This window comes from Poecilia reticulata, chromosome 12 (genome assembly GCF_904066995.2).
Source record: "Poecilia reticulata chromosome 12, P_reticulata-male-v2, whole genome shotgun sequence".
Classification (NCBI taxonomy): domain Eukaryota; kingdom Metazoa; phylum Chordata; class Actinopteri; order Cyprinodontiformes; family Poeciliidae; genus Poecilia; species Poecilia reticulata.
The window spans coordinates 25,494,630-25,516,946 of record NC_088841.1 but is presented as its reverse complement, the minus strand read 5'-3'; the positions used below and the strand labels follow the sequence as shown (position 1 = coordinate 25,516,946).

General features: G+C 46.9%; 1 protein-coding gene across 4 annotated transcripts in view; it reads left to right on the top strand.

Moving 5' to 3' along the window:
• Positions 1 to 22,317, top strand: part of wdr7 (WD repeat domain 7) — a 67,063-nt gene that overhangs the window by 22,220 nt on the left and 22,526 nt on the right. For 3 of the 4 annotated variants that reach the window (XM_081613277.1, XM_081613276.1, XM_081613279.1), the window contains 4 exons: positions 2,668 to 2,786; positions 3,309 to 3,432; positions 8,346 to 8,459; positions 19,469 to 19,696. In XM_081613277.1, coding sequence (XP_081469403.1) covers positions 2,668 to 2,786; positions 3,309 to 3,432; positions 8,346 to 8,459; positions 19,469 to 19,696 — 585 coding nt within the window. The remainder of the gene's footprint in view (positions 1 to 2,667; positions 2,787 to 3,308; positions 3,433 to 8,345; positions 8,460 to 19,468; positions 19,697 to 22,317) is intronic. The other variant, XM_081613278.1, reaches the window with a different exon arrangement.

Below are 22,317 nucleotides of genomic sequence, written 5' to 3'. Positions count from 1 at the left end.
TATCATAACGACCAGAAAACAGCCGCTGACCTGCAGAAACAACAACTTTATTAACTTGTGTGGGAATAAATTAGAGAAAATGTCACAACTATTCAATAAAAACAACATTCCGGCTTGTTTTTTTTTTTGGATATTCTAATAACTTATTTTTGTCTAATATAAAAAAGTAGGATATATTAGGAAATATCTAATATTGATGATGATATTAATCTCAGTTGTTTTCCCCATTTGGACTTTTAGACAAAATTAGTTTGTATCTTCCTGAGTTTTAGGCTCTTTTTCTGCTTGAAGTAGAAGAAAAGTTTCAGATTTTTAAACATTTTTTTTAAGTTTCTGCAGGACAGCGAAACAGATTATTTAAGTTTAGATTGACTGATTCATTTTTCAGAGTTTAAATCTTAATCTTGAAATAAAATAACGTTATAATTGTTGCCTCTTTCAACTTAAAGCTGTTTTTTTTTTTAAGCTAAATTTCTTAAAGTTTGACTTGGAAAAAATGAAAATGAATTAAATAGAGAATAAATCAGTCAATCTCTCTGTTAAGAGTCAAAAGTGCCACGATTCAATAAATACAATTATTTATAGATATCACTAATAAAAAATAACGAAATGCATATAAAATTATTTTATGTTTCAATGATTTATAAGATACATTAATAATAGTTTTTCAGTTAAAATTACTTCACAATGGACAGAAGGAATATATTATATAAAGATTTTTAGCTAATAGCTTTGCGTCTTTTATTACTAAAATGTTATTTAATAAGTTCATTAAAGTTAGATTTTTTATTTTACACATAAACTGTAAATTTGTTGGGTTGTGGCATTTTTGGATGTTTCTCAGAACTGTTCTAATGTTTCTGGTTTTCTCTGTTCATCTCGTTGGAAAAGGTAAGTTCAAAGATGGAAACTGGCAAAGAAATTTTCCCTGGAATTTCTTTCCAGCTTAAAGCATCTTCCCTCCATCCCTTCACGTCGTGGAAACCATATATTCAGCTGATATATGTGGACCAGGTGAAACGTCAGCGGATGTTTTAGTTCCAGACGGAAAGCTTGGGGCATATTTTGGTCTAAAATATGAATGTTTTTGTCTCAGACGACGCAGCCAGATGTGAGGCGACACGGAGACATTTTTAAATGTTTTCTTTCGTCCGTCGACTGGGTCACATCTGTGTCTTCGGAAAACCTTCCGGGTTTTCTCTTTTTTTTTGTTTTTTTTTCACATCTGTGAATTTGAATTCATTTGTTTGGACCAAAGTTTGGTGTGTTGTTTCCTTCACGCTGATGTATCTCTGTTGTTGTTGAGCTGTTTTAACGCCATCGGACTCTGTGGTGAGCAGAAATCATGACTTTGTTCTAACCAAGGCGGTAGACGACGTGTTTCACTGAAGTCATGTGAGCGCCATAGGAGAGTGTGTGTGTGTGTGTGAGAGAGAGAGAGAGAGAGAGAGAGAGAGAGAGAGAGAGAGAGAAAACGTCACTGCTGTTATATCAAAACTCTAACCCAGTGTTTCTCAGACTGTGGTCCCCTGCCGCCCCCTAGTGGTATTAATTTACCATGACGTTAGCGCAAAGTGCAGCACGTACCGTTAGCTTAGCAAAGGATTGTGTTTAAAAATAGAAATGGATAAATGGCTTAAAACCGGGTCTCTCATAGGGAAATCTGAAGACACCGGTGTAAAGAAAAGACTACTTATGACTACTTATGTAACCATAAGTCGGCGGCGACACCTCTAAATTTGCAGTACCGCAAGTCCGCCACACGTAGCGCTATCTGAAAAATTCCAACGGTTTCTGAAAGGGGAGACGTTGCACTTTCCAGCCAATATCGGGTTAATACGGCAACTTCACAGCTGCAGCTGCAGAGAGCGTAATTAATCGGGGGGCTCTCGTTTAATAGACGGTAAATTGCGGAAATAACTTTCTGGATATTGAAAGTTCCGGTTGTTATGGATACATGGGTAAGTATATCATCTCACAGGACATTTAAAGAACTACTTACAATTAAAATAAAAAAAATTTATTTAGTCAGACGTTTGAAACTTAGGCGTAATGAACCGTTCACCATTGATTTGATTCTTTTGAGATGGTGAGAACTGTTCTTTTTTTTACAACTTTGTTTGTAATGCTCTGCTCACACACCGACACCTATTCAATTCGCTTTAGTCAAATGATTAGCTTAAATATAATCGATTGAAGTTGGTGGATAATTTCACATGTAATGGTGCAGAAGAGCCTCTCAACTCAAGTCTATTTTCTTTTATTGTGCTTCTAAATTACAAATAGCCTTAAACTACCAACATTTGGTAGTAAAGAACCACGTCCTTTTTGACATCATTGGTAATCCATAGTTTCTGAATCTGTAAATAACTAAAACTGCCCTGATTAGATGTGTTTATGGCTTTGACAAACAGCCGAAGAACAACAACAAGAGCGTAAAGAGACGGATATTAGCTGGTTGTTACAGATCAGCTAATTCTGAGTTTTTGCTAATTGATCCTGAGCCTGAAAACGTTTGAGAAACGTTGATCTAAACCGTTTCATGTGGGATCTGCCGCTGCTAATCGACGCTGCGAAGCGGCGTTTTCATGTGGCAGCAGTGACGGATCGGCGCGATGGAGACCGGGTTGGGTGGATTTCGCTGATCGTTGGCGTCTTTGTGTGCAGGCTGGAGCCAGCTGGCCGCCATGCACTGCGTGATGCTGCCGGACCTCCTGGGCCTGGACAAGTACAGACCGCCTCTGCTGGAGATGCTGGCGAGAAGATGGCAGGACCGATGTCTGGAGGTACGCAGAGACGTCTGGGCATTGACTAGACCATCGATTCAGGTCTTACTCAGTCAGTCTGTTAAAGATTTGGTGTTCTGTTGGGACGATTGTCAGTTGGGTCCAGGTTTAGGTTCTGACTCTGGAATACTTTGATTAAGAGATCAGTACGTAGCTCCCTGAAGTCTGAACTGAACGTGATCCGCCGCCATCTTGGTAGGCAAAGCATGGATGGGATGAGCTTTAAGATCAACGAAAAGAAAGATCAACACTATGGACCATTGTGCCAGAAAATCAACAAAATGGCTGCTGGCATCGACCCGTATGAGATGGATAATAGAAACGTGTCAGAACGCGATCTCTTGCTGCGATAAAGTTCACTAATTAGTGACCATGAAGAAGAGCGAGTACAACATGGCAGAGCTTCATCTGAACTTAGGGGACAATGTTAGGAAAGGTCTCTTCTATGTAAAACACCGTTTGGTTTCTTCACGTCCATTCTTTGCATGGATGATTGAACGTTGTTCTGACCCGTTTGTTTAGGTCCGGGAAGCGGCGCAGGCTCTCCTCCTGGCCGAGCTGAGGCGGATCGGACAGTCCGGGCGGAAGGACACCATCGACTCCTGGGCCCCGTACCTGCCCCAGTACGTGGACACGGTCAGCTCCCGTAAGTCTCATCCTCACGAAGGTTTCAACAGGCCGACTGGTTCTGGAGACGCTGACCGGGCCGAGCCGGTTCCTGCAGGCTGATGCTGGTCACATGTTCAGGCAGAGTTGTTATGGAACGACGCCGGGAGGGGCCTGGTGATGTCATAACAGCCGACCAATCAGAACGGAGCTGGGGAGGGCAATCAGATGGGTTATATTTTCATATGATCCTTCCTTCCTTCCTTCCTTCCTTCCTTCCTTCCTTCCTTCCTTCCTTCCTTCCTTCCTTCCTTCCTTCCTTCCTTCCTTCCTTCCTTCCTTCCTTCCTTCCTTCCTTCCTTCCTTCCTTCCTTCCTTCCTTCCTCCCCCTCTCTCTCTCTCTCTCTCTCTCTCTTCCTTCCTTCCTTGATTTTTCAGTTTTTTGATCCACTTCACCATCTGCTCTCCTGTCCTCCATCTTGGTCTTGGTTTCTTTCCTTCCTCGGTTTTCAAAATAAAAGCCCTTTTAGATGAATTGTGAATTTATTCTTCAACTTTTTATTTATTCTTCTCAAACTGTCTCAGAAGGACAGAGGTCTGTGACGGCTCAGTGTGACGTATGAATCTGTGTCCTCCAGTGGTTTTTAGTGGACGTGTCAAACCCTGATGGAAGGTTTAATGGTCCGGTTCAGGTTCTGACCCGTCCAGGTTCTGACCTTCCTCACAGGAAGCTTTATTTGGTTTCTATGAATCAATCAGACATAAAAAACAAAAGCATGTTAAAGTCGTGGTGGACAGCAGTATAAAGGTGAAGCCGTCACTGCCGGTCTCGTGTTTCTGGTTTGTTTCTGATGATGTCGCTGCCTCCCTGCTCCTGATTGGCCGCCGCGTCGCTCCGCTCCCTGGCGTCGCTCCGCTGGCTATAGTTAGACCTGCTGATGGGAAGAAAGGTGAATCTGCACCTTGCTTTACTAGAAACCTGCTGCTGAAATGCTGCATGCGTCTGAGCGCAGGAGCCGCGGTTGCAGAGGATGCCGGGAGTCTCTCGGGGGAGCGGTTGCCATAGCAACGGGCACCGGTCAGTGTTGTGTTACCACATCAGGACCGCAGGCGGGGGGGAGGGAGGGAGATGGAGATAGAGAGAGGTCAAAGGGTCACCGAATCCGATCCCCGGAGCAGGCCGGGCCGTAAGAAGACTCCGGCTGCCGGCCGGTGGAGACCCGGAAAAATCTCAGCAGGGTTCTGGAGCGGACCGGAGGTTCTGGAGGGTCCAGAGGAGTCTGGAAGGTCCGGAAGGTTCTGGAGCGGACCGGAGGAATCTGGATGGTTCTGGAGGGTCCAGACAGTTCTGCAGGGTCCGGAGGGTTCTGGAACCAGACAGAACCCAGTCTGGTTCTGAGTCTAGTTCTGGGTCTGGCTCTGGTTCTGGTTCTGGCTCTGGCTCTGGCTCTGGTTCTGGTTCTGGGTCTGAGTCTGGTTCTTGGTCTGGGTCTGGGTCTGGCTCTGGTTCTGGGTCTGGTTCTGGTTCTGGTTCTGGCTCTGGGTCTGGGTCTGGGTTTGGCTCTGGTTCTGGTTCTGGTTCTGGTCAGGAGGTTTTAGAAAATGTTTTGTCCATTCAGTTGAATTTGGTTTGTGTCTGTATTAGAAATGGGTCCAGTTGACCCAGTTCTATAGAACCAAACATGAATTAATGAATCTTTTACAGCTGAAACCAAAAGTTTACATACAGAAAGAAAAATAACGTTTTTCAGACCAAACTTCTATCTGTTCTAGTTCATCTAGTTCTAGTTCATTTAGTTCTAGTTCCTCTTGTCGTAGTTCTTTTACGTCTCCTGGTTGCAGTTCCTTCGTTTCTCCACTGAGCCCAGGTGGCGCTGCAGCAGCTGCAGGAACAGGAAGTGGTTTCTGGCTGATCAAAGTTTCTCTCGGTCAGTTTGATCCTCAGCGGCCTGTAGCCTCCTGTGAGGCAACATGGGGTTTTGTTTACAGGATGGACATGAATGTGAGGGTCTCTGGGTGTCCGTCTATGTCTTCCTGTGTGAGTGACCTTTGACCCTGCAGCCTGGACGCCTCCTCTGCTGCTGTATTGTTGTGTGGAGCATCTGCCTTCCAGGTTACGCTGAGCGCTCCCGATCAAGCAGCGGTTCTGTTCGATTAGCCGCCTCCGCGTGCTTCCAGCCTGTTGCGGCTAATTAGACACGGCCACCATGTTGCAGGCGCCGCTAACGGGCCGGTTCCTACCGACCCGTCCGTCCTTTGTGTTCTGTCCCTTTAAACGCCTCCAGGAGAGCTGAAAGGTCAGCCGGGCTCTGCTTGTTGTCTGACAGAGAAGCTGCTGCCTCGACTTTCCAGAAGATGACAGGGTGGGAATAATTCAGGGATGGAAAGTCTGGAGTTTGGCTTAAACATTTTCCATGTCAAACTAAATACTAATCAGACTCATAGCTTAACTCTGATTAGCTAATCAAATGAAACTTATGGCTAATCAGTGAAATAAACAGCTAATCAGATAAAAGCTAGCAACTAATTTGGGTTAAGCTAAAGGCTAATCAGACTCATTGTAACAACAACTACAAGTTAAGCTAATCGCTAATCAGAACCAGAAGAGTCAAAGCTAGTAACTAATCTGAGTAAAGATAGCGGCTAATCAGAGTAAAGCTAACGGCTAATCAGAACCAAAAGAGTCGAAGCTAGTAACTCATCTGAGTAAAGCTAGCGGCTAATCAGAGTAAAGCTAACGGCTAATCAGAACCAAAAGAGTCGAAGCTAGTAACTAATCTGAGTAAAGCTAGCGGCTAATCAGAGTAAAGCTAACGGCTACTCGGTAAAATCAACAGCTAATCAGAACCCAGAACCATTCCAGAGAGAATTAACTGGAAACATTTCTAACGATGTGAGCAAATGCTACAACATGCTGCTTTTGTTTTTCTGCATCATTTTTAGCTTCATAAATAAAAACTGTGTTGATAAATTAACATTTTACGGTTTTTCCTCCACTTCGTCTTTCTCATGCGAACATCATCATCTCCAGTCTTTAAGAGGTTTTCTTCCAGGATTGCCCTGGATTGATCTCTTTCCCCACAGCATCATGCTGCCACCACCATGCTTCATTTAAAAGTTGATGTTTTTCTTCTGGTTTCTTTCCTTCGTTTTCCAGTAATCTGTCTGCTGGTGGTTCTGGTTTGTTTTCCGTGCTAACGGCTAACTGGAGGTTTGATCTGCAGCGTTCCAGGCGAAGCTGCAGCTTCGGTTTCATCAGTGTGAAACGGGGGGGAGGCGGAGGAGGGGTGCAGGGTAAGTGGGAGGGTGGGGGCGTGATGGCGTGCTCCAAGGTCAAGCTTGTCATGTCAGCCATGACACATTGCTCCCAGCATGCCTTGTTAACCTCCTGGACCTCCTCCTCCTCCTGTCTGCTGTTTAAAACATTCACTTCCTGATGCTGTGAGCGCGGCGGCCCTCGGATCGCTCCGCTTCCACGTCCCTTTCATTTCACAGCCTCTGTGAAATGAAAAATAAATCATCTGGAACAACAAAAGGAGAGAAAAAACAAAACATGAAAGTCTGACTGCAGGTGGTTCAGCGTTGGAGAAGCTTCTGGGAAAATTACAAGTAATAGAAACGGTAATTAATGTAATCATTAAAATACCACTGCTTAATTTAATTCTCTCCTGCAGTTTATCTGTAAAATGTTCTTCAAACAAAACTTTAAAAATATAAAAAATATCAACGTCTAGATCCCCAAACATTACAAATGACAAACATGGTTGTTTGAAATAAACACCCCGTTTAATCCACTTTAATCCAACTCTAGTTCGTTTGTGGAGGTGTGAATGCGAACTCTAGTCAGGAAGTGGATTACAGTGCAAGGCATTCTGGGTAAAAACAACCAGAACAGACGTGCTAGCCTAGCGCTGGTGGGAGAAATGGCTCCAGTTTTTTTTAACTAAAAATCTGACGCCTTCATTTCTGTTTCCATTTGGCGAAGAAGGAAGTTACACTCAGCTTCATGTCGTTTCCTTCAGTGGTTCTTGGTGCGGCGCCCCCACAGGCCAGGAGGGGAACAGGCTGGTTTGACTCAGCAGAAAATGAGACGAACGTTTCATCCCAGGTGGAGCCGAGTCCAGCCTGAATATCTGAATATCTGTCCATGTTCTTGTTCTGCCCTGTTAATTAGAGCGTCGTTGGAATCGGACCTTTCTGCTGAGTTTCCCTGGTGGAACCGGTTTTCCTTCTGCTCAGTCCCAGCCGGGCATCCGTTACCTTTTAATTAAGTCCAATTACGTTTTTATCACGTTAATGTTCCAGACGAATAATCAGCAATCAGGCGGCGTATTGGTCTTCTGTCAGTGTGTGTGTGTGTGTGTGTGTGTGTGTGTGTGTGTGTGTGTGTGTGTGTGTGTGTGTGTGTGTGTGTGTGTGTGTGTGTGAGTGAAGTCGTTACTGTCTGCAGAGTCTCAGCAGGTTAATTGGAACATGAAGCTCTGTGTTAACCAGGATTTATCAGTGTAATTACACTCTCTGTATTTAGACGTGTTTTGTTGTGAAATTGTTTGTGATGTTTTACTTACTGATGTCTTTTCTTCTCTTTGCTTTGTTAAATTTCTGGAGGAAACACACTTCAGCGTGTCCAGCGGAGTGTTTGCACTCATTTATCGGAGTGTGTGTGTGTGTGTGTGTGTGTGTGTGTGTGTCTCCCCACAGATTGGAGCGGGGTTGACTCTGTTACCTTTAGCCGCTCCGTTATCATTCATTAGCCTCAGCTGCTAATTAAAATCCGCTCTTAATTGGCAATACGAAGATAATTCTGTCATTTATTCTCTGGATAACTGGAGGCCCAATAAACCTTTATTAGCTGCTTAGCCGGAGCAGTTAGCCTTTTAATGACGAGGTTTTGCTCTCACACACCTGCTGCTTTCATGTCCTAACCAAAGGCTTTCGGCTCGTTTTCCGCAGCTGGAGCGGCAACAGAGACCCCGCCTCCAGCCCCGCCCCCTCCAGAGGCTCAGCCAATGGAAGCCAAGGCTCCAGAGGAGGAGATGGACGTGACCGACGACGACATCACAGCAGGTACCGGCAACGAAACGACAGCAATCGGGTTAAAACGCAACAACCTGGTTGTTTATGTACAATGTAGAGGTCAGGCAGAGGTCATTTATCTGCTGTCAAGCTAGTAAAACTTCACATTTCACTGTTACTCTGTGGTCACCAAACATAACAAATGCTAAACTGAGCTAAACCAGCAACACTGAGCTAAATTAAACTACAATTTGAAAATATTAGGCTGACTTTAAGCTAACGTAGCAAACCTGGAAAACCAGGATGAATTAAACCAGCTAGCATATGCTAAGTTAATCTACGCTCAGCTAACCTGAACTAAGCTAAAGCTAATGTCCTCCCAGTGGTCTGATACAAATTAAGCTAAACAAAAATCTAAAATAATTTCTGCTAATGGACTTTTTGTCATTTTACAGTTAAAAATGAAAGTTTTATTCCATAATCTGTGATAATATTTCATCAGTTTGGATGAAATATTTCATTTTCTGCTCACCCTGAACTTTCTCTGCTCTCCCTTTTGGAATCAGTTTGAAATGCAAGGAAAGACTGGAGGCTGCAGCATCCAGAGCTCTAGCTCATCACCTCCGGGCAGCTTTGCTCTGCCGACTCTGTGTTTAAGTGTTTCTGCTTGGCTGAATCCGGCGGACCTGAATGGTGTTAAAAGCCGTTTATCGGTCGCCTGTCCCACACAGGCGGGAGGCGAGAAACGGCCGACACCTGCAGCACAGGTGGAAACGCTCACCTTCCACTTCTCTGCACACGCAGCCTCACTTTTTACTCACCGTGTCGCCAGATTGATGCCGCTGCGGAAAATTAGTGACCAGAACCTCTGAAAATGTGGGTCTGTCTGCATCCAGTTATACTGCTGGATGTTTACTAGTGTAGCCGCCGTATGGCCATCATCCCGCCACCGCCGTGCCTCACTGCGTATGATGGCGGATCCTCTGCAGCGTCTGAGTTTTAAAAAGTCTCTAAAGTCGAGACAAAGGAGGGAAACCTTCAAAGACACAAAGAGGAAAGGACAGGCATGCAATCACCTGGCTTCAGGCTGTTACCACGGCGATAGACTCATCTCATCAATGTGTCGTCTCCCTGTCACACACACACACACACACACACACACACACACACGCAGAGTTCAGGATGTGATGACATTTGTTGCTCGGTGCCACAGCTGCAAAGCCTCAGAGACACACACACCTGAACCTGGCGGTGTGTGTGTGTGTGTGTGTGTGTGTGTGTGTGTGTGTGTGTGCTGTAATTATGTCTCTAACAGTGTCAGGGGATGTTATTAGGATCCACATCACGCTCACACACACACACACACACACACACACACACACACACACACACAGGACTCATTGCTGAGAAACATCCCGTTTATAAGCAAAGAGACACATTAGGAAATGAATTTCACTTTTTCTGAATCCAACCGGATCGGAACTTTGGGTTTGGATGAAATTAGAACTTTGTGTCTGGAAAACATGATTTTGACACTTTGGTTCTTATTTATCCACATCCAGGATGTGATTCAGGAGAGTTTGAATATTCACATATTTTCAAACTCTTTCAGATTAAAAACGGTTTTTTATCATTTCCTTCCTTTATAATTGTCGGCTGAAGTGTTGCTGGTTCCCACTAGAGGGAATCCCGGCTCTGCTAACTGGGAATCGTTGGAGAGGTCAAAGGTCACGGCCACCTTCCCACTAAACAAACCCACTTCCTTCCACAGAGCCGGGAGACATTTTTGTTTCCTTCTGGATCGACTTCAGGGAAACTCTCATGTTTTCCACCATGTTTTATTTCAGCCTCTGAAATCTGCTACCGTCTCTCCGCCATCTTTGTCCCTCCATGTCTCTCCTCTCCTCTCCCCCAGTGATTGAGGTCAGAGGTCAGCCAGGCCCTCACCTCCCGGTGTCATTAGCCCGGTTGTGATTTGGTTAGCTGAAGCGCCACGCTCCCTGTCTAATCTAATCCCGGCCTGGGGGGTCGGCCGGGTCGGATCACGTTTCTGCTCCGAACAGATTGAGCTCATGTGGAGATGAATGCTGCGACTCCGATGGTTCCTCGGCGTTCCCGAACGGGACGCAGCTGCTGGATGGGAAAATCATTACATTACAGCAAGCGGCTCTTCTCTAAATGCTGATAATGTAGAGGAATGTTTCTGAGTCCAACATGCAGAGGCGCTGCAGCTGTTTCCTATAGATACTATTGATCCAAGCTATTGATAGTATTGATACCAACGTGGAAAAATCAGATTCTCCAATGAAACGTTTTCATTTTTGTACTGTAAAGATTAGCTTTCGCTCTCAAGTGATAACTTTGTGCAGTTTTAGAAAAGAAATTACACAAATTTCTTGTTTTTTCCTGTTTCTGTTCATGTGACGCCATGTTTCCTCTGCACTTACTGTAAAACCAATTAAAGATGGCCGCCGAATTAGCAGGACTCACTTTTTATTGATCTGGACTGAAAAACAATAGTTTTCACCACATGAGCACAAAAAGGCCACAACTATAAACCAGTAACCAGTAAACCAAACCAATCAACCAATCAATAAAACCAATCGATCAACCAATCGATCAACCAAGCTGAACAAACCTGACAAACCAAAACTCAGCCAGTCGGATCCTTCATAACCAACCAAACTAAACCAATGGACCAAAGTAACTAACCTGAACAAACGGAACCAAAGTGACCAACCCATCACCAGCAGAACCAGCTGACTGCACCAAGTGACCAGCAGAACCAGCTGACTGGACCAACTGACCAGCAGAACCAGCTGACTGGACCAACTGACCAGCAGAACCAGCTGATGAACCAACACAAACATCCAGCAAACATAAAGTTTAGACGTCCAGAATGTCTGGTTCTGTTTCTTCGTCCTTCTGGACTTCAGGTTGTGTTGTGGTTTCTGCCCCCTACCCCCCCCTCTATCCTCTGCGGTCTAATTAAAGCCCGGCGTTCACGCTGGGCGCAGATAGCCGCTCTGTCTGTGTCTTAAGACGGTAAAATGCACTTAACCTTCAGCCGGACTCGGCCCGTTGGAAGGGCAGCCACCGTTTCAGGACTCGAATCTTTTTTCTTTATCAACTTAATTGTGTTTTCAATTATTTCCCCAGATTTTCAGTCTCCTGACATTTACAGTAAGGACAGCGTTGGTCCCCCGGACGCGTCCAGCCGTCCTCCGTCTCCTCGCTGGACGCTTCCCCTCAGCTGGAGTATTTATTCACATTTATTAAACGTCTCTCCTCCTGCAGCCTTTTCCTTCTTGCTCTTTCTCACATCATTTTTGTGCTGCTATCGATCGCCTCCATCGGTCCCCGGTGATCGGGTTTTACCAGTCGCCCATTGATTACCAATGGAAGCAGGGCATGATGGGAAGCTGCTGGGGCTGCAGAGGGAAGGTTGTCGGTTTGATTGCCCTCAACTCCCTTTGCCTCCCGGTTCGGTCTGGGCTTCAAAACCACTCAGATCAGGAAAAACGTCTCTTGGCAGGGAGGAAATTCAGACGGGACGTTTCTTCACTTTGGGTGGGAAATAAAAACGTCTTAAACTCCGAGCTGAAGACGAGGAGCGAGACGGAGAGTTGTTTATGAAAATTAATGGGTTCGAGGATTATTATTATTATTATTATTATTTAATAGTTTATCTGGGGACAAACAGCTCAGGTTTGGATTTTTAACGGATGAGAAAATGTTTTCACTCATTAGAGACTTTGGACTCGAGATTTTTGATTTGATTTTTACCCCAAAGACTTGAGACCTGACCTGGACTTTACCGCCAGACACATGAAGCATGAACACATGAAGCATGAACACATGAAGCATGAACACATGAAGCATGAACACATGAAGCATGAACACGGGAAGCATGAACACATGAAGCATGAACACGGGAAGCATGAACACATGAAGCATGAACACATGAAGCATGAACACATGAAGCATGAACACATGAAGCATGAACACATGAAGCATGAACACATGAAGCATGAACACATGAACCTGGATGCTTCACCTCAAGGCTTTCAGACTTGAACTTTCCTGCCAAAGATCTGAGTCTAAGTTTCTCCAGACTTGGATTTGATCCCAGAGACTCGAGATTTGGTTGGACTTTCCCTTTAAGGACTTGAGGTTTGGTTGGACTTTCCCTTTAAGGACTTGAGGTTTGGTTGGACTTTCCCTTTAAAGACTTGAGGTTTGGTTGGACTTTCCCTTTAAAGACTTGAGGTTTGGTTGGACTTTCCCTTTAAGGACTTGAGGTTTGGTTGGACTTTCCCTTTAAAGACTTGAGGTTTGGTTGGACTTTCCCTTTAAGGACTTGAGGTTTGGTTGGACTTTCCCTTTAAAAACTTGAGGTTTGGTTGGACTTTCCCTTTAAAGACTTGAGGTTTGGTTGGACTTTCCCTTTAAGGACTTGAGGTTTGGTTGGACTTTCCCTTTAAGGACTTGAGGTTTGGTTGGACTTTCCCTTTAAGGACTTGAGGTTTGGTTGGACTTTCCCTTTAAGGACTTGAGGTTTGGTTGGACTTTCCCTTTAAGGACTTGAGGTTTGGTTGGACTTTCCCTTTAAGGACTTGAGGTTTGGTTGGACTTTCCCTTTAAGGACTTGAGGTTTGGTTGGACTTTCCCTTTAAAGACTTTTGACTCGACTTTCTGTCTCCCAGAAACAAAACTTGACTTTTACCTTCAGCTGAAGGTTTGAGGCTCGACTTGGAGAAACGACTGGTCAACATCTCCACGCTCCACTGGTCAGACTGGTCAGACTGGGTTTGACTCCTGCTGTGTTTTTTATGACCCGTCATAGTTAATCTGAGGATTTTACCACGTTTTCGTTCATCTTAACTCGTTTCTCGTCTCCGTTTGTCTTCTGTCCTCCAGTTTTCTGTATTTTCTGCCTCATAGTTTCTGGAAACATCTTGGTTTCTGCATCAGATCAGAACAAAAGCCATAAAGAAAATGAACCGAAATATAAAGTGCTCTTTAAAACAATGTTGATGTGAATTATTAATTTGATTGGATCTTTGTCTTAAAGGTCACAGTTTTATCTGCTGAGTGACATTTCAGTCGTTTTCATGACGCGTCCTTAATCTGTCCGTCCGGGCCGGTCGGGCTCCACAGGTTGCTGCGTTGCGGCGCTCCGTCTTTCCTCTTAATACATTCCTTCCTTCATGGATAATGTCATTTCTGCCAGAATTCCTTTTTATCCCGCTCCATTTCTCGTTTTTATGAAGATTCAGCCGAGCGCCGCTGTCCTCCGCTGGGCTTTTATTGGGTTATGTTTTGGAGTAGGTTGGCCCACAAATAGGATTTAGATGCAATGTCATTATAATAGATCTGCTGGTTGCGAAGGAAGCCGATCGATTGGCTTCAAAAATCAATCGGTGGCTCCGCGGAGCAGAGCGGCTGCAGGTTCGGTCCGGAGGAAACCCGACCGGCCGCCGAAGCTCCGCTGGAGAACTTCAGACTAAAGTTCATCTGAGACGAAACGATTCGGCATCAGGGCCGAAATGTCAAGTTGGAAGAACAGAAACATTATTTAGCTTTTTATTTTTACCTGCTAAGTGAAAACAGAAACTAAACACGCAATATTTTAGTGAAATGAGAAGAAAATTCTGATTATTGCTTTATTTTGACGGGTTTATTTAACTAAATCTTTGCATTTTAGTGAGATTTTCTCGTCTCGTTTGTAGAAAAAGGCAATTTTGCAATTGTGTCTTTTCCTATTAATTAAAACAATTAAAATCACATGTGAATAAGTTTCTTCACACAATAAGTTGTTGATTCACTTCCTGTCTTCTTTGTCACTTCTGTCAGTAGTAACATCCGGGTTTTGATCATACGACTTGTGTGATCAGAAAAGTGTGGAGAAAACACAAATTTAGTCGCAGAATGTAAAAAAAAAAGTGTTTTTAGTTGAGCAAAATACACAAATTTAGCAAAATGTTAACAGCAAAATTAGTGGGGGAAAAAATTCCACTGCAGTTCTGAGAAACATTAATTTTGGTGTGGAGGAAAATTTGCCTCATTCCTGCACAAAAACAAGTTTTTTCACAATTTCCATGTTTCCATTAAGCAAAATTCTGTTCATAATCCCATTTCGTGACATTTCTTGGTGTTTAGAGGCATCGTTTCCTGGCATCTCTCCATCTTTATCTGTGTCTGAACATCGTGAATTCGCTCATCAGGACTGTTTGCTTTGTGAATCAGTCGGTCAGAAGCTCTTCAGTCTTTAGTGTCTTTATTCTTCACTTTCTCTGTAAATCTGAACTTTTTAGGGATTCTGGCTGGGAGTCCATCTGTAATTCTGTTATCTACTGGCCCGGTCTGGCCGGAGGGGGTGGATGCCACATGTAATCCATTTATCAGCTGCTGGGCCTTCATCCAAATGACAGCTGGCTTTTAGCAATCTCATTATGAAGAGCAGAGGTATGGAAATATGTGGGCAGGGAGACGACTGAAAAATGAGCAAAAAACAGGAAAGATAGTGTATGAAACTCCTGGAGGCCGGAGCTGGCCTTCGTCCTGCTCTGGCCTTCGTCCTGCTCTGGCTTTCGTCCTGCTCTGGCTTTCGTCCGGCGCTGGCCTTCGCCCGGAGCTGGCCTTCGTCCTGCTCTGGCCTTCGTCCTGCTCTGGCTTTCGTCCGGCGCTGGCCTTCGCACAGCGCTGGCCTTCGCCCGGCTCTGGCCTTCGCACGGCGCTGGCCTTCACCCTGCGCTGGCTTTCGTCCTGCTCTGGCCTTCGTCCTGCTCTGGCCTTCGTCCTGCTCTGGCCTTCTCCCTGCGCTGGCCTTCGTCCTGCTCTGGCCTTCGTCCTGCGCTGGCTTTCGTCCTGCTCTGGCCTTCGTCCTGCTCTGGCCTTCTCCCTGCGCTGGCCTTCGTCCTGCTCTGGCCTTCGTCCTGCTCTGGCCTTCGTCCTGTGCTATCTTTCTCCCTGCGCTGGCCTTCGTCCTGTGCTATCCTTCTCCCTGCGCTGGCCTTCGTCCTGCTCTGGCCTTCGTCCTGCTCTGGCCTTCGTCCTTCGCTGGCCTTCGCCCGGCACTGGCCTTCGTCCTGCACTGGCCTTCGTCCTGCGCTGGCCTTCGTCCTGCACTGGCCTTCGTCCTTCGCTGGCCTTCGCCCGGCACTGGCCTTCATCCTGCGCTGGCCTTCGTCCTGCACTGGCCTTCGTCCTGCGCTGGCCTTCGTCCTGCGCTGACCTTCGCTCGGCGCTGGCCTTCGTCCTGCACTGGCCTTCGTCCTGCGCTGACCTTCGCTCGGCGCTGGCCTTCGTCCTGCACTGGCCTTCGTCCTGCGCTGACCTTCGCTCGGCGCTGGCCTTCGTCCTGCACTGGCCTTCGTCCTGCTCTGGCCTTCGTCCTGCTCTGGCCTTCGTCCTGCTCTGGCCTTCGTCCTGCTCTGGCCTTCGTCCTGCACTGGCCTTCGTCCTGCGCTGATCGGACCTCAGCCTGAGCAGCGGCTCGCTGTGCGTCTGCCCAGACAGATGCTTTTACTCACTTAACTGGAATCCATCTTGGATTTCATTCCACCTGGGAGACTTCTCGGATGCGTTTGCACAGTCAGCTGTTTCGGGATCAAATGGCCGTCTGACGGCGCTTCGTTCGGCTCCGTGTGGGATGATGACATCTCCCACTGCAGAATGCTTGGTGGCTTCAGCTGGGAGAGACGCAGCCACATGGAAATCATCAGCAGCTGTTTCCATCCAGTTCTCATGCAAATTTAAAAACAATGTAAAAAATGTGAATTAGGCAGGTTTGAAACTAATCAACCAGAATACACAAAGCTTGATTTTATGAGATGTTGACGCTACACATGGCTGTGATAAACAGGAAGTAGAGAGGGCAACTAGCAAACAGAGTCCGTCCCTCCAAGCTGGAGGTTTTCTCAGTCGCGTGCCTCTGGGAAGGCACAGAGCTCGGCTTTAGCATTAGCATTTGATAAATACTGTGTTGGTATAGTGCTTTAGTGTTAGCTTCTGCTAAGTACCATGCTAAGTAGCACTATAGCATTAGTGGAAGTGTGTGTTTATGATTAGCGCTTTAAGGTTAGCGAAGCAGTTTCCACCACTGATGAAGGAGACGCAGCTTCTACTGGTGATGCTGTAGCTTCAGACAAACTCCAGCCTCTAGATCACTGGTTCTTAACCTGGTTCTACTGAACCCCAGGGGTTCGGCGGAGCCTCTGCCACGGAGGTAAAGACACACCTGTGTAAAGTCGTGATGACGCCCCGCTTTGCCATCACTTGCTGCAGAGGATCACGTTACATTGCTTAGCCAATCAGAGGATCACGTTACATTGCTTAGCCAATCAGAGGATCACGTTACATTGCTTAGGCAATCAGAGCTGCGGAGGAGCCCTGATTGAAGGAGCTCCTCTCAGCATGGATTTAAACTTGTGTCTTTATTTACTTCAGCAAAACTAAGTTTTTACCAAATTCTGTCGCTTTAGGTGAACTTCTAAATCTGCTCCTTGGTCGCATCTTTTCGGGGTTGCTACTGCCTCTAGTGGCGTGGGGGTGGTAACACAGCTAATATAATTACTAAATCAGAATACCACAAAGTCTTTATTATTTATTATAAATTTTTCATTCTCTTAAGAATGTAGAGCTAATTAAATGATCTAAAGACCTTAAAGTGGTTCCAGTTTCTCTGGCAGATTTTAAATCCCTTGGGTCGTTCCTGGACAGTCAGATCAACTTTACTGAAAACACTGACTATATTTTGAAGAACTGTTCTCAGAGACTCCACCTTTTAGGAAGACTTGGTGATCTTGGGGTGACCCGATTAGACTCTAGTTGGGTCACCTCTATGTCTTGAATTGGGGGGAAATCATATTTTATTGATCACTACTGAAGGGTTCAGTGAACACGCATATGAATCTGATGGGTTTGGTGCCTCAAAAAAGGCTAAGAACCACTGATCTATATGTTTATATAAACGTTTGGGTCCGGTTCTGCGGCCTGGTGCCGGTCCGGTTCTGCAGCCTGGTTCTGGTCCGGTTCTGCGGCCTGGTTCTGGTCCGGTTCTGCAGCCTGGTGCTGGTCTGGTTCTGCAGCCTGGTGCCGGTCCGGTTCTGCAGCCTGGTGCCGGTCCGGTTCTGCAGCCTGGTTCTGGTCTGGTTCTGCGGCCTGGTTCTGGTCCGGTTCTGCGGCCTGGTTCTGGTCCGGTTCTGCGGCCTGGTTCTGGTCCGGTTCTGCGGCCTGGTTCTGGTCCGGTTCTGCAGCCTGGTGCCGGTCTGGTTCTGCAGCCTGGTGCCGGTCCGGTTCTGCAGCCTGGTGCCGGTCTGGTTCTGCAGCCTGGTGCCGGTCCGGTTCTGCAGCCTGGTGCCGGTCCGGTTCTGCAGCCTGGTTCTGGTCCGGTTCTGCAGCCTGGTTCTGGTCCGGTTCTGCGGCCTGGTGCCGGTCCGGTTCTGCAGCCTGGTTCTGGTCTGGTTCTGCGGCCTGGTTCTGGTCCGGTTCTGCGGCCTGGTTCTGGTCCGGTTCTGCGGCCTGGTTCTGGTCCGGTTCTGCAGCCTGGTGCCGGTCTGGTTCTGCAGCCTGGTGCCGGTCCGGTTCTGCAGCCTGGTGCCGGTCCGGTTCTGCAGCCTGGTGCCGGTCCGGTTCTGCAGCCTGGTTCTGGTCCGGTTCTGCGGCCTGGTTCTGGTCCGGTTCTGCGGCCTGGTGCCGGTCCGGTTCTGCAGCCTGGTTCTGGTCCGGTTCTGCAGCCTGGTTCTGGTCCGGTTCTGCAGCCTGGTTTTGGTCCGGTTCTGCAGCTCTACCGTCTCTCCAGCTGCTGACTCTCTCCTCCCTCCGGAAGTGATTCCGTCTGAACCGCCAGCAGCGCCGCGTCGCTCTTCCACACTCTGCGGCGTTTTCTGCTGCTGCTCGTCGGCCTTTTGAGCCACAGAGTGTCCGCAGCTCTTATCTCCCACTGTGCAACACACATTGACGGCTCGCGCCGCCGCCTCGGCCCCCCGCTGAGCCGGCCCCGCTGCACGCGCGCGCACAAAGGAGGTTATTCCGGGGTCGCCTCGGCGGACACAATGGAGAGGCGCTCCCTCCTTGCCTCCCTCACAAAGCGGCCGCACGCGTCCAGCCCTGGCAGGAGGCTGTGAACATGGCCGTCTGGGCGTCTCGATGCGTTCCCAGTGTGACTAAAGGCTTTCAGCGCCACAATGAGGCGTGTGCCTGTGTGGCGATTAAAGCCGGGACAAAAGAAGTGTGCCGCTCACTTGTTATCAGCTCACTGGAGACTCGCAGGCCGGCCTGCAGCTTTTCCAGCGTCAAAAGAAAGAAATGAAAAGGTGGGAAAAAAAAAAAAGTCTCCCTTTATCCTGACGCCATCTTTAGACGCCTGGAAAGCAGCAGCAGCAGCAGCTCTGACTCAGGGCTCAGCTCTTTGTCTGCCCTGGTTCCTCTGGTTCATGTTCAGTTCTGGACGTCGTCTTTAGCCTCTTGGCTCAGGAAACCCAGAGAGTCTTCAGTTGCATGTCTTCGTCTGTCCAGCACCGCCTGGGAACCACCAGACGCCGTGCTGCATCTCCTCCTTCCGTCCATAAATCCTCCCATTGTTGCTGCACCACACGGCTGAGAAACGACACAAACCTCTCATATCAGTCCGTCAGAAAATGATTGATTAGCTTTTTTTGTTTTGGGTATCTGACATACCATCAATCTGTTGGCGTGACGTTTTCCGTTTTATCCACAGCTTTCACTCCGCGCCGTCGTTTATTTTTAGGCAGTTATGAGCTTCAGCGGCTAAAACTTAATCTGCTGCTGTGCAAGTTATTCAATATTTTGTTGCTAGGCAACCAAAGAGTGAGGGTTGCTAGGCAACCAAAGAGTGAGCGAGTAAAGTATCGGTCAAAATGGAGAAGTGACGGCTCATGCTAGCTCTTCTTCTTTTCTCAATAAAGTATTTACAGTTTGTTGCTAAGGTTCATCAGTTGAGTTTCTCTCTCTCTCTGTAAAATCAGGATTAAGGATCCGAAGCGTTCCGATCCGGTCGTGACTCTGAACCGGTTCTGTTTCCGTTCCTCCGCCAGGCTGCCTGTCCAACCTCCCGCCGAACGCCAAGAGGATCTCCAACTCGTACGAGGAGCGGCGGAAGCAAGCCACCGCCATCGTCCTGCTGGGCGTCGTCGGGGCCGAGTTCGGCGCCGAGATCGAACCGCCGAAAGGCTCGGCGCGCGCTCGAGGCGGCGGAGCCGTGCCGGAAGGCTTCGGGCCGACGAGCGGCGGCTCGTCCAACTACTCACTGGCCAGACACACCTGTAAGTACGGAAAGGATGACCTCTGGGTCAAAGGTCACCTGGTTTTAACTAAAAAGTCCCGATATTGCAGTTCATTACACCGTGTACGGTTCCCACAGCATCACACATCCTCTACTCTGCTTCCGCCTGACCCGCCTGAAGTGTTTCTGAGCTTCTCACTGTAATAAAACGCGGGTGTTTATGTTTGTGATGGTTGGACACAAAATTATTTTCTTCAAAACACAACGAGGAGGACGCAAACCCGAAAACAAGCACAACAGGAAATGCTACGTCACGTTTATTAGCGTAGCACTGCCTTAGCATTAGCTTCTGCTAAATACCATAGAATATAATTAATAATTTTTTTTTCTGGGCTTCCTGTCTCTTCTGAGGATCTGGCCTCATATGATTTGGTGGTCGGCTCCCCCTAGTGGTCTGGAGGCCTTCAGTTTTGTGTTGTTTTTGCTCTTGGTGGCATTTTACCTTTTTCTTCTGGTTTCTGTGGTTGAGACATTTTTCTGTTGTGTTTATTTTTTAACATTTTTTTGGGTTTCGGAGTTTGTGTCGCTCATGTTTTGCGCCCATCAGCCTCCGTGCTCTTCCTGTTAGCTGGACACCACGTAGACGGCGCCTAGCGGTTGTCATGGAGACTTGATGTTTCCTCCCTCCCTGTCCTCAGTGTGTGATAATTTTGGATCTTTGTCGTTTCCTGAAGATAAATAGAATGTTTTCTAGTCTTTCCCATTTGAACAGGAAACAGGAAGTCATTGTTGATTAAAAGTTATCAAACTCTCCTTTTATTTGGTGCATAGTCATAAAACATTTTGAAACTTGGTGGTAATTTATACATATTATAGACATGCACATTTATTAATGATTTATTTAGACTTTTTCATGTTTTTCCGATGTGGAAACAGCTGCAGCAGTTCAGCTTTCGCTCCAGAATCATCGTCTTTTCCAAACTCATAACTCCACAGCTCACAAACTACAAACTTTGGTGCTGGATTAGCGGTAAGCAGAGAGAAGGGATTGATTTTCACCCGCCAGGCCTGACACCTTAAGGAGCTCTGCTCTGATTCCTCACACACCACCGCGCCGCGCCTCGGCGGGCATCAAACCTGCACTAAGTAAGGCCGCTCTTCCGTCCCGCTGCTCCTGAGCTCTGATAGGCTGCCTCGGGGGGGGCATCCGCCCGGCGACAGGACCTGCGCTCCCACTGATAGGCTGTGGAGCGTGAAGCCAGCATCCAGCTCACCTGTGTGGAGTCGGTGAACACAGATCTGATCAGATGGAGAAACTCCAGGCAGAGAATCACATGGTCTAAATCATGACTCATTTCCTGGTTCGTGACGCTTCCTCTCCGTCTCCCAAACGGTTCAGGTTCTTCCTGTAAGTGTTTCCTGGTGTCCAACATTCACTTAAAGCTAACAGTGTCATTTTTTAAGTTATGAAGTCATTTAGAGCCTCTAATCAAACAATGGAGTCATGTTTTTTTTTTTAAAGTGTCTCCTTGCAGCAGGCTTAGCGATGTTTTCCCTCCCAGGTGAGCGCGTAGTGACTGCTGTGTGTGGGCACAACAGGGCAGATTTGCTTTAATTTTTGAGAGCGATACCTTTATATTGGTTTGACATCACTGTGTGGCCAAACCATCAACATTAATGGATTAAATCAAAGATTGATTTTTGTGCTCTGATGTTGTTGTAGCTAGCTGATAGCGACACTAGCTGAAGGCTAAAGCTGCAGCTTAATGCGTTCTGTCACTTTTCTTTGGGTGTTTGCAGAATAACAGCTCAGATGTTACAGTTAACTCCAGTTCCAGATTCCCTGCTGGGACCAGCAGGAACTGGGAGCAGACCAGTAGCCGCAGCCTGTTCTTCCTCCATCCTGCAGGACGGGGTTTTCGAGTCCCTTCTTGTTTTGTGTGTTTTCTGGATGCATCAGCGGCTCTGCTGATGACGCTGGTTTTCCAAGGTCTCCTGAGTCTGTGTGGATGTATTGATCTGAGAGAGATGAGGGTTTCTAAAGCCGCGGCGCCTGAGGGCACAAAGGTCACATCACTGAGATTTTCAGACACCCTCCATCTTCCACCGGGATCCTTGTAGACGCTGAAGAATCTGAAATATCTCGAGTCTTGAAATTAAGAACACAGAATGATTAGAGGTGACATACATCGAACAGGGTTAGTGTAGGTCTGTGGTCTATACAAAACATCTTCAGTATATTTATTGCCCCCAAATCATTCTTAGACGATGAGATTTCAGTCTGATCAGTTCAGAATGAGACGTTTTAGTGCGTCTTGTCACTTTAAATCCAACTAAGCTGCTGCTGTTGCCCCCAACTCAACGTTTACACTCGCACGTTAAAATGACTACAGACACTCAATTATACAGCCGTACATCTTTGAAAAGCAGAAGTAGAACCTCCTGCGCAACCAACACGAATGTAGGAAACAGTCAACAAAACAATTACTTGTCTTTTCCAGCAGCCATTGTACAGCGTAAACAGACCAAACGTGCTGGAGCTCAGCTTGGGTTGCTAGGTAACGGGTGGAACTCTGCTGCGGTTGCTAGGTAATAGGTGGAACTCCTTAGTGGTTGCTAGGTAATGGGTGGAACTCCTTAGTGGTTGCTAGGTAACGGGTG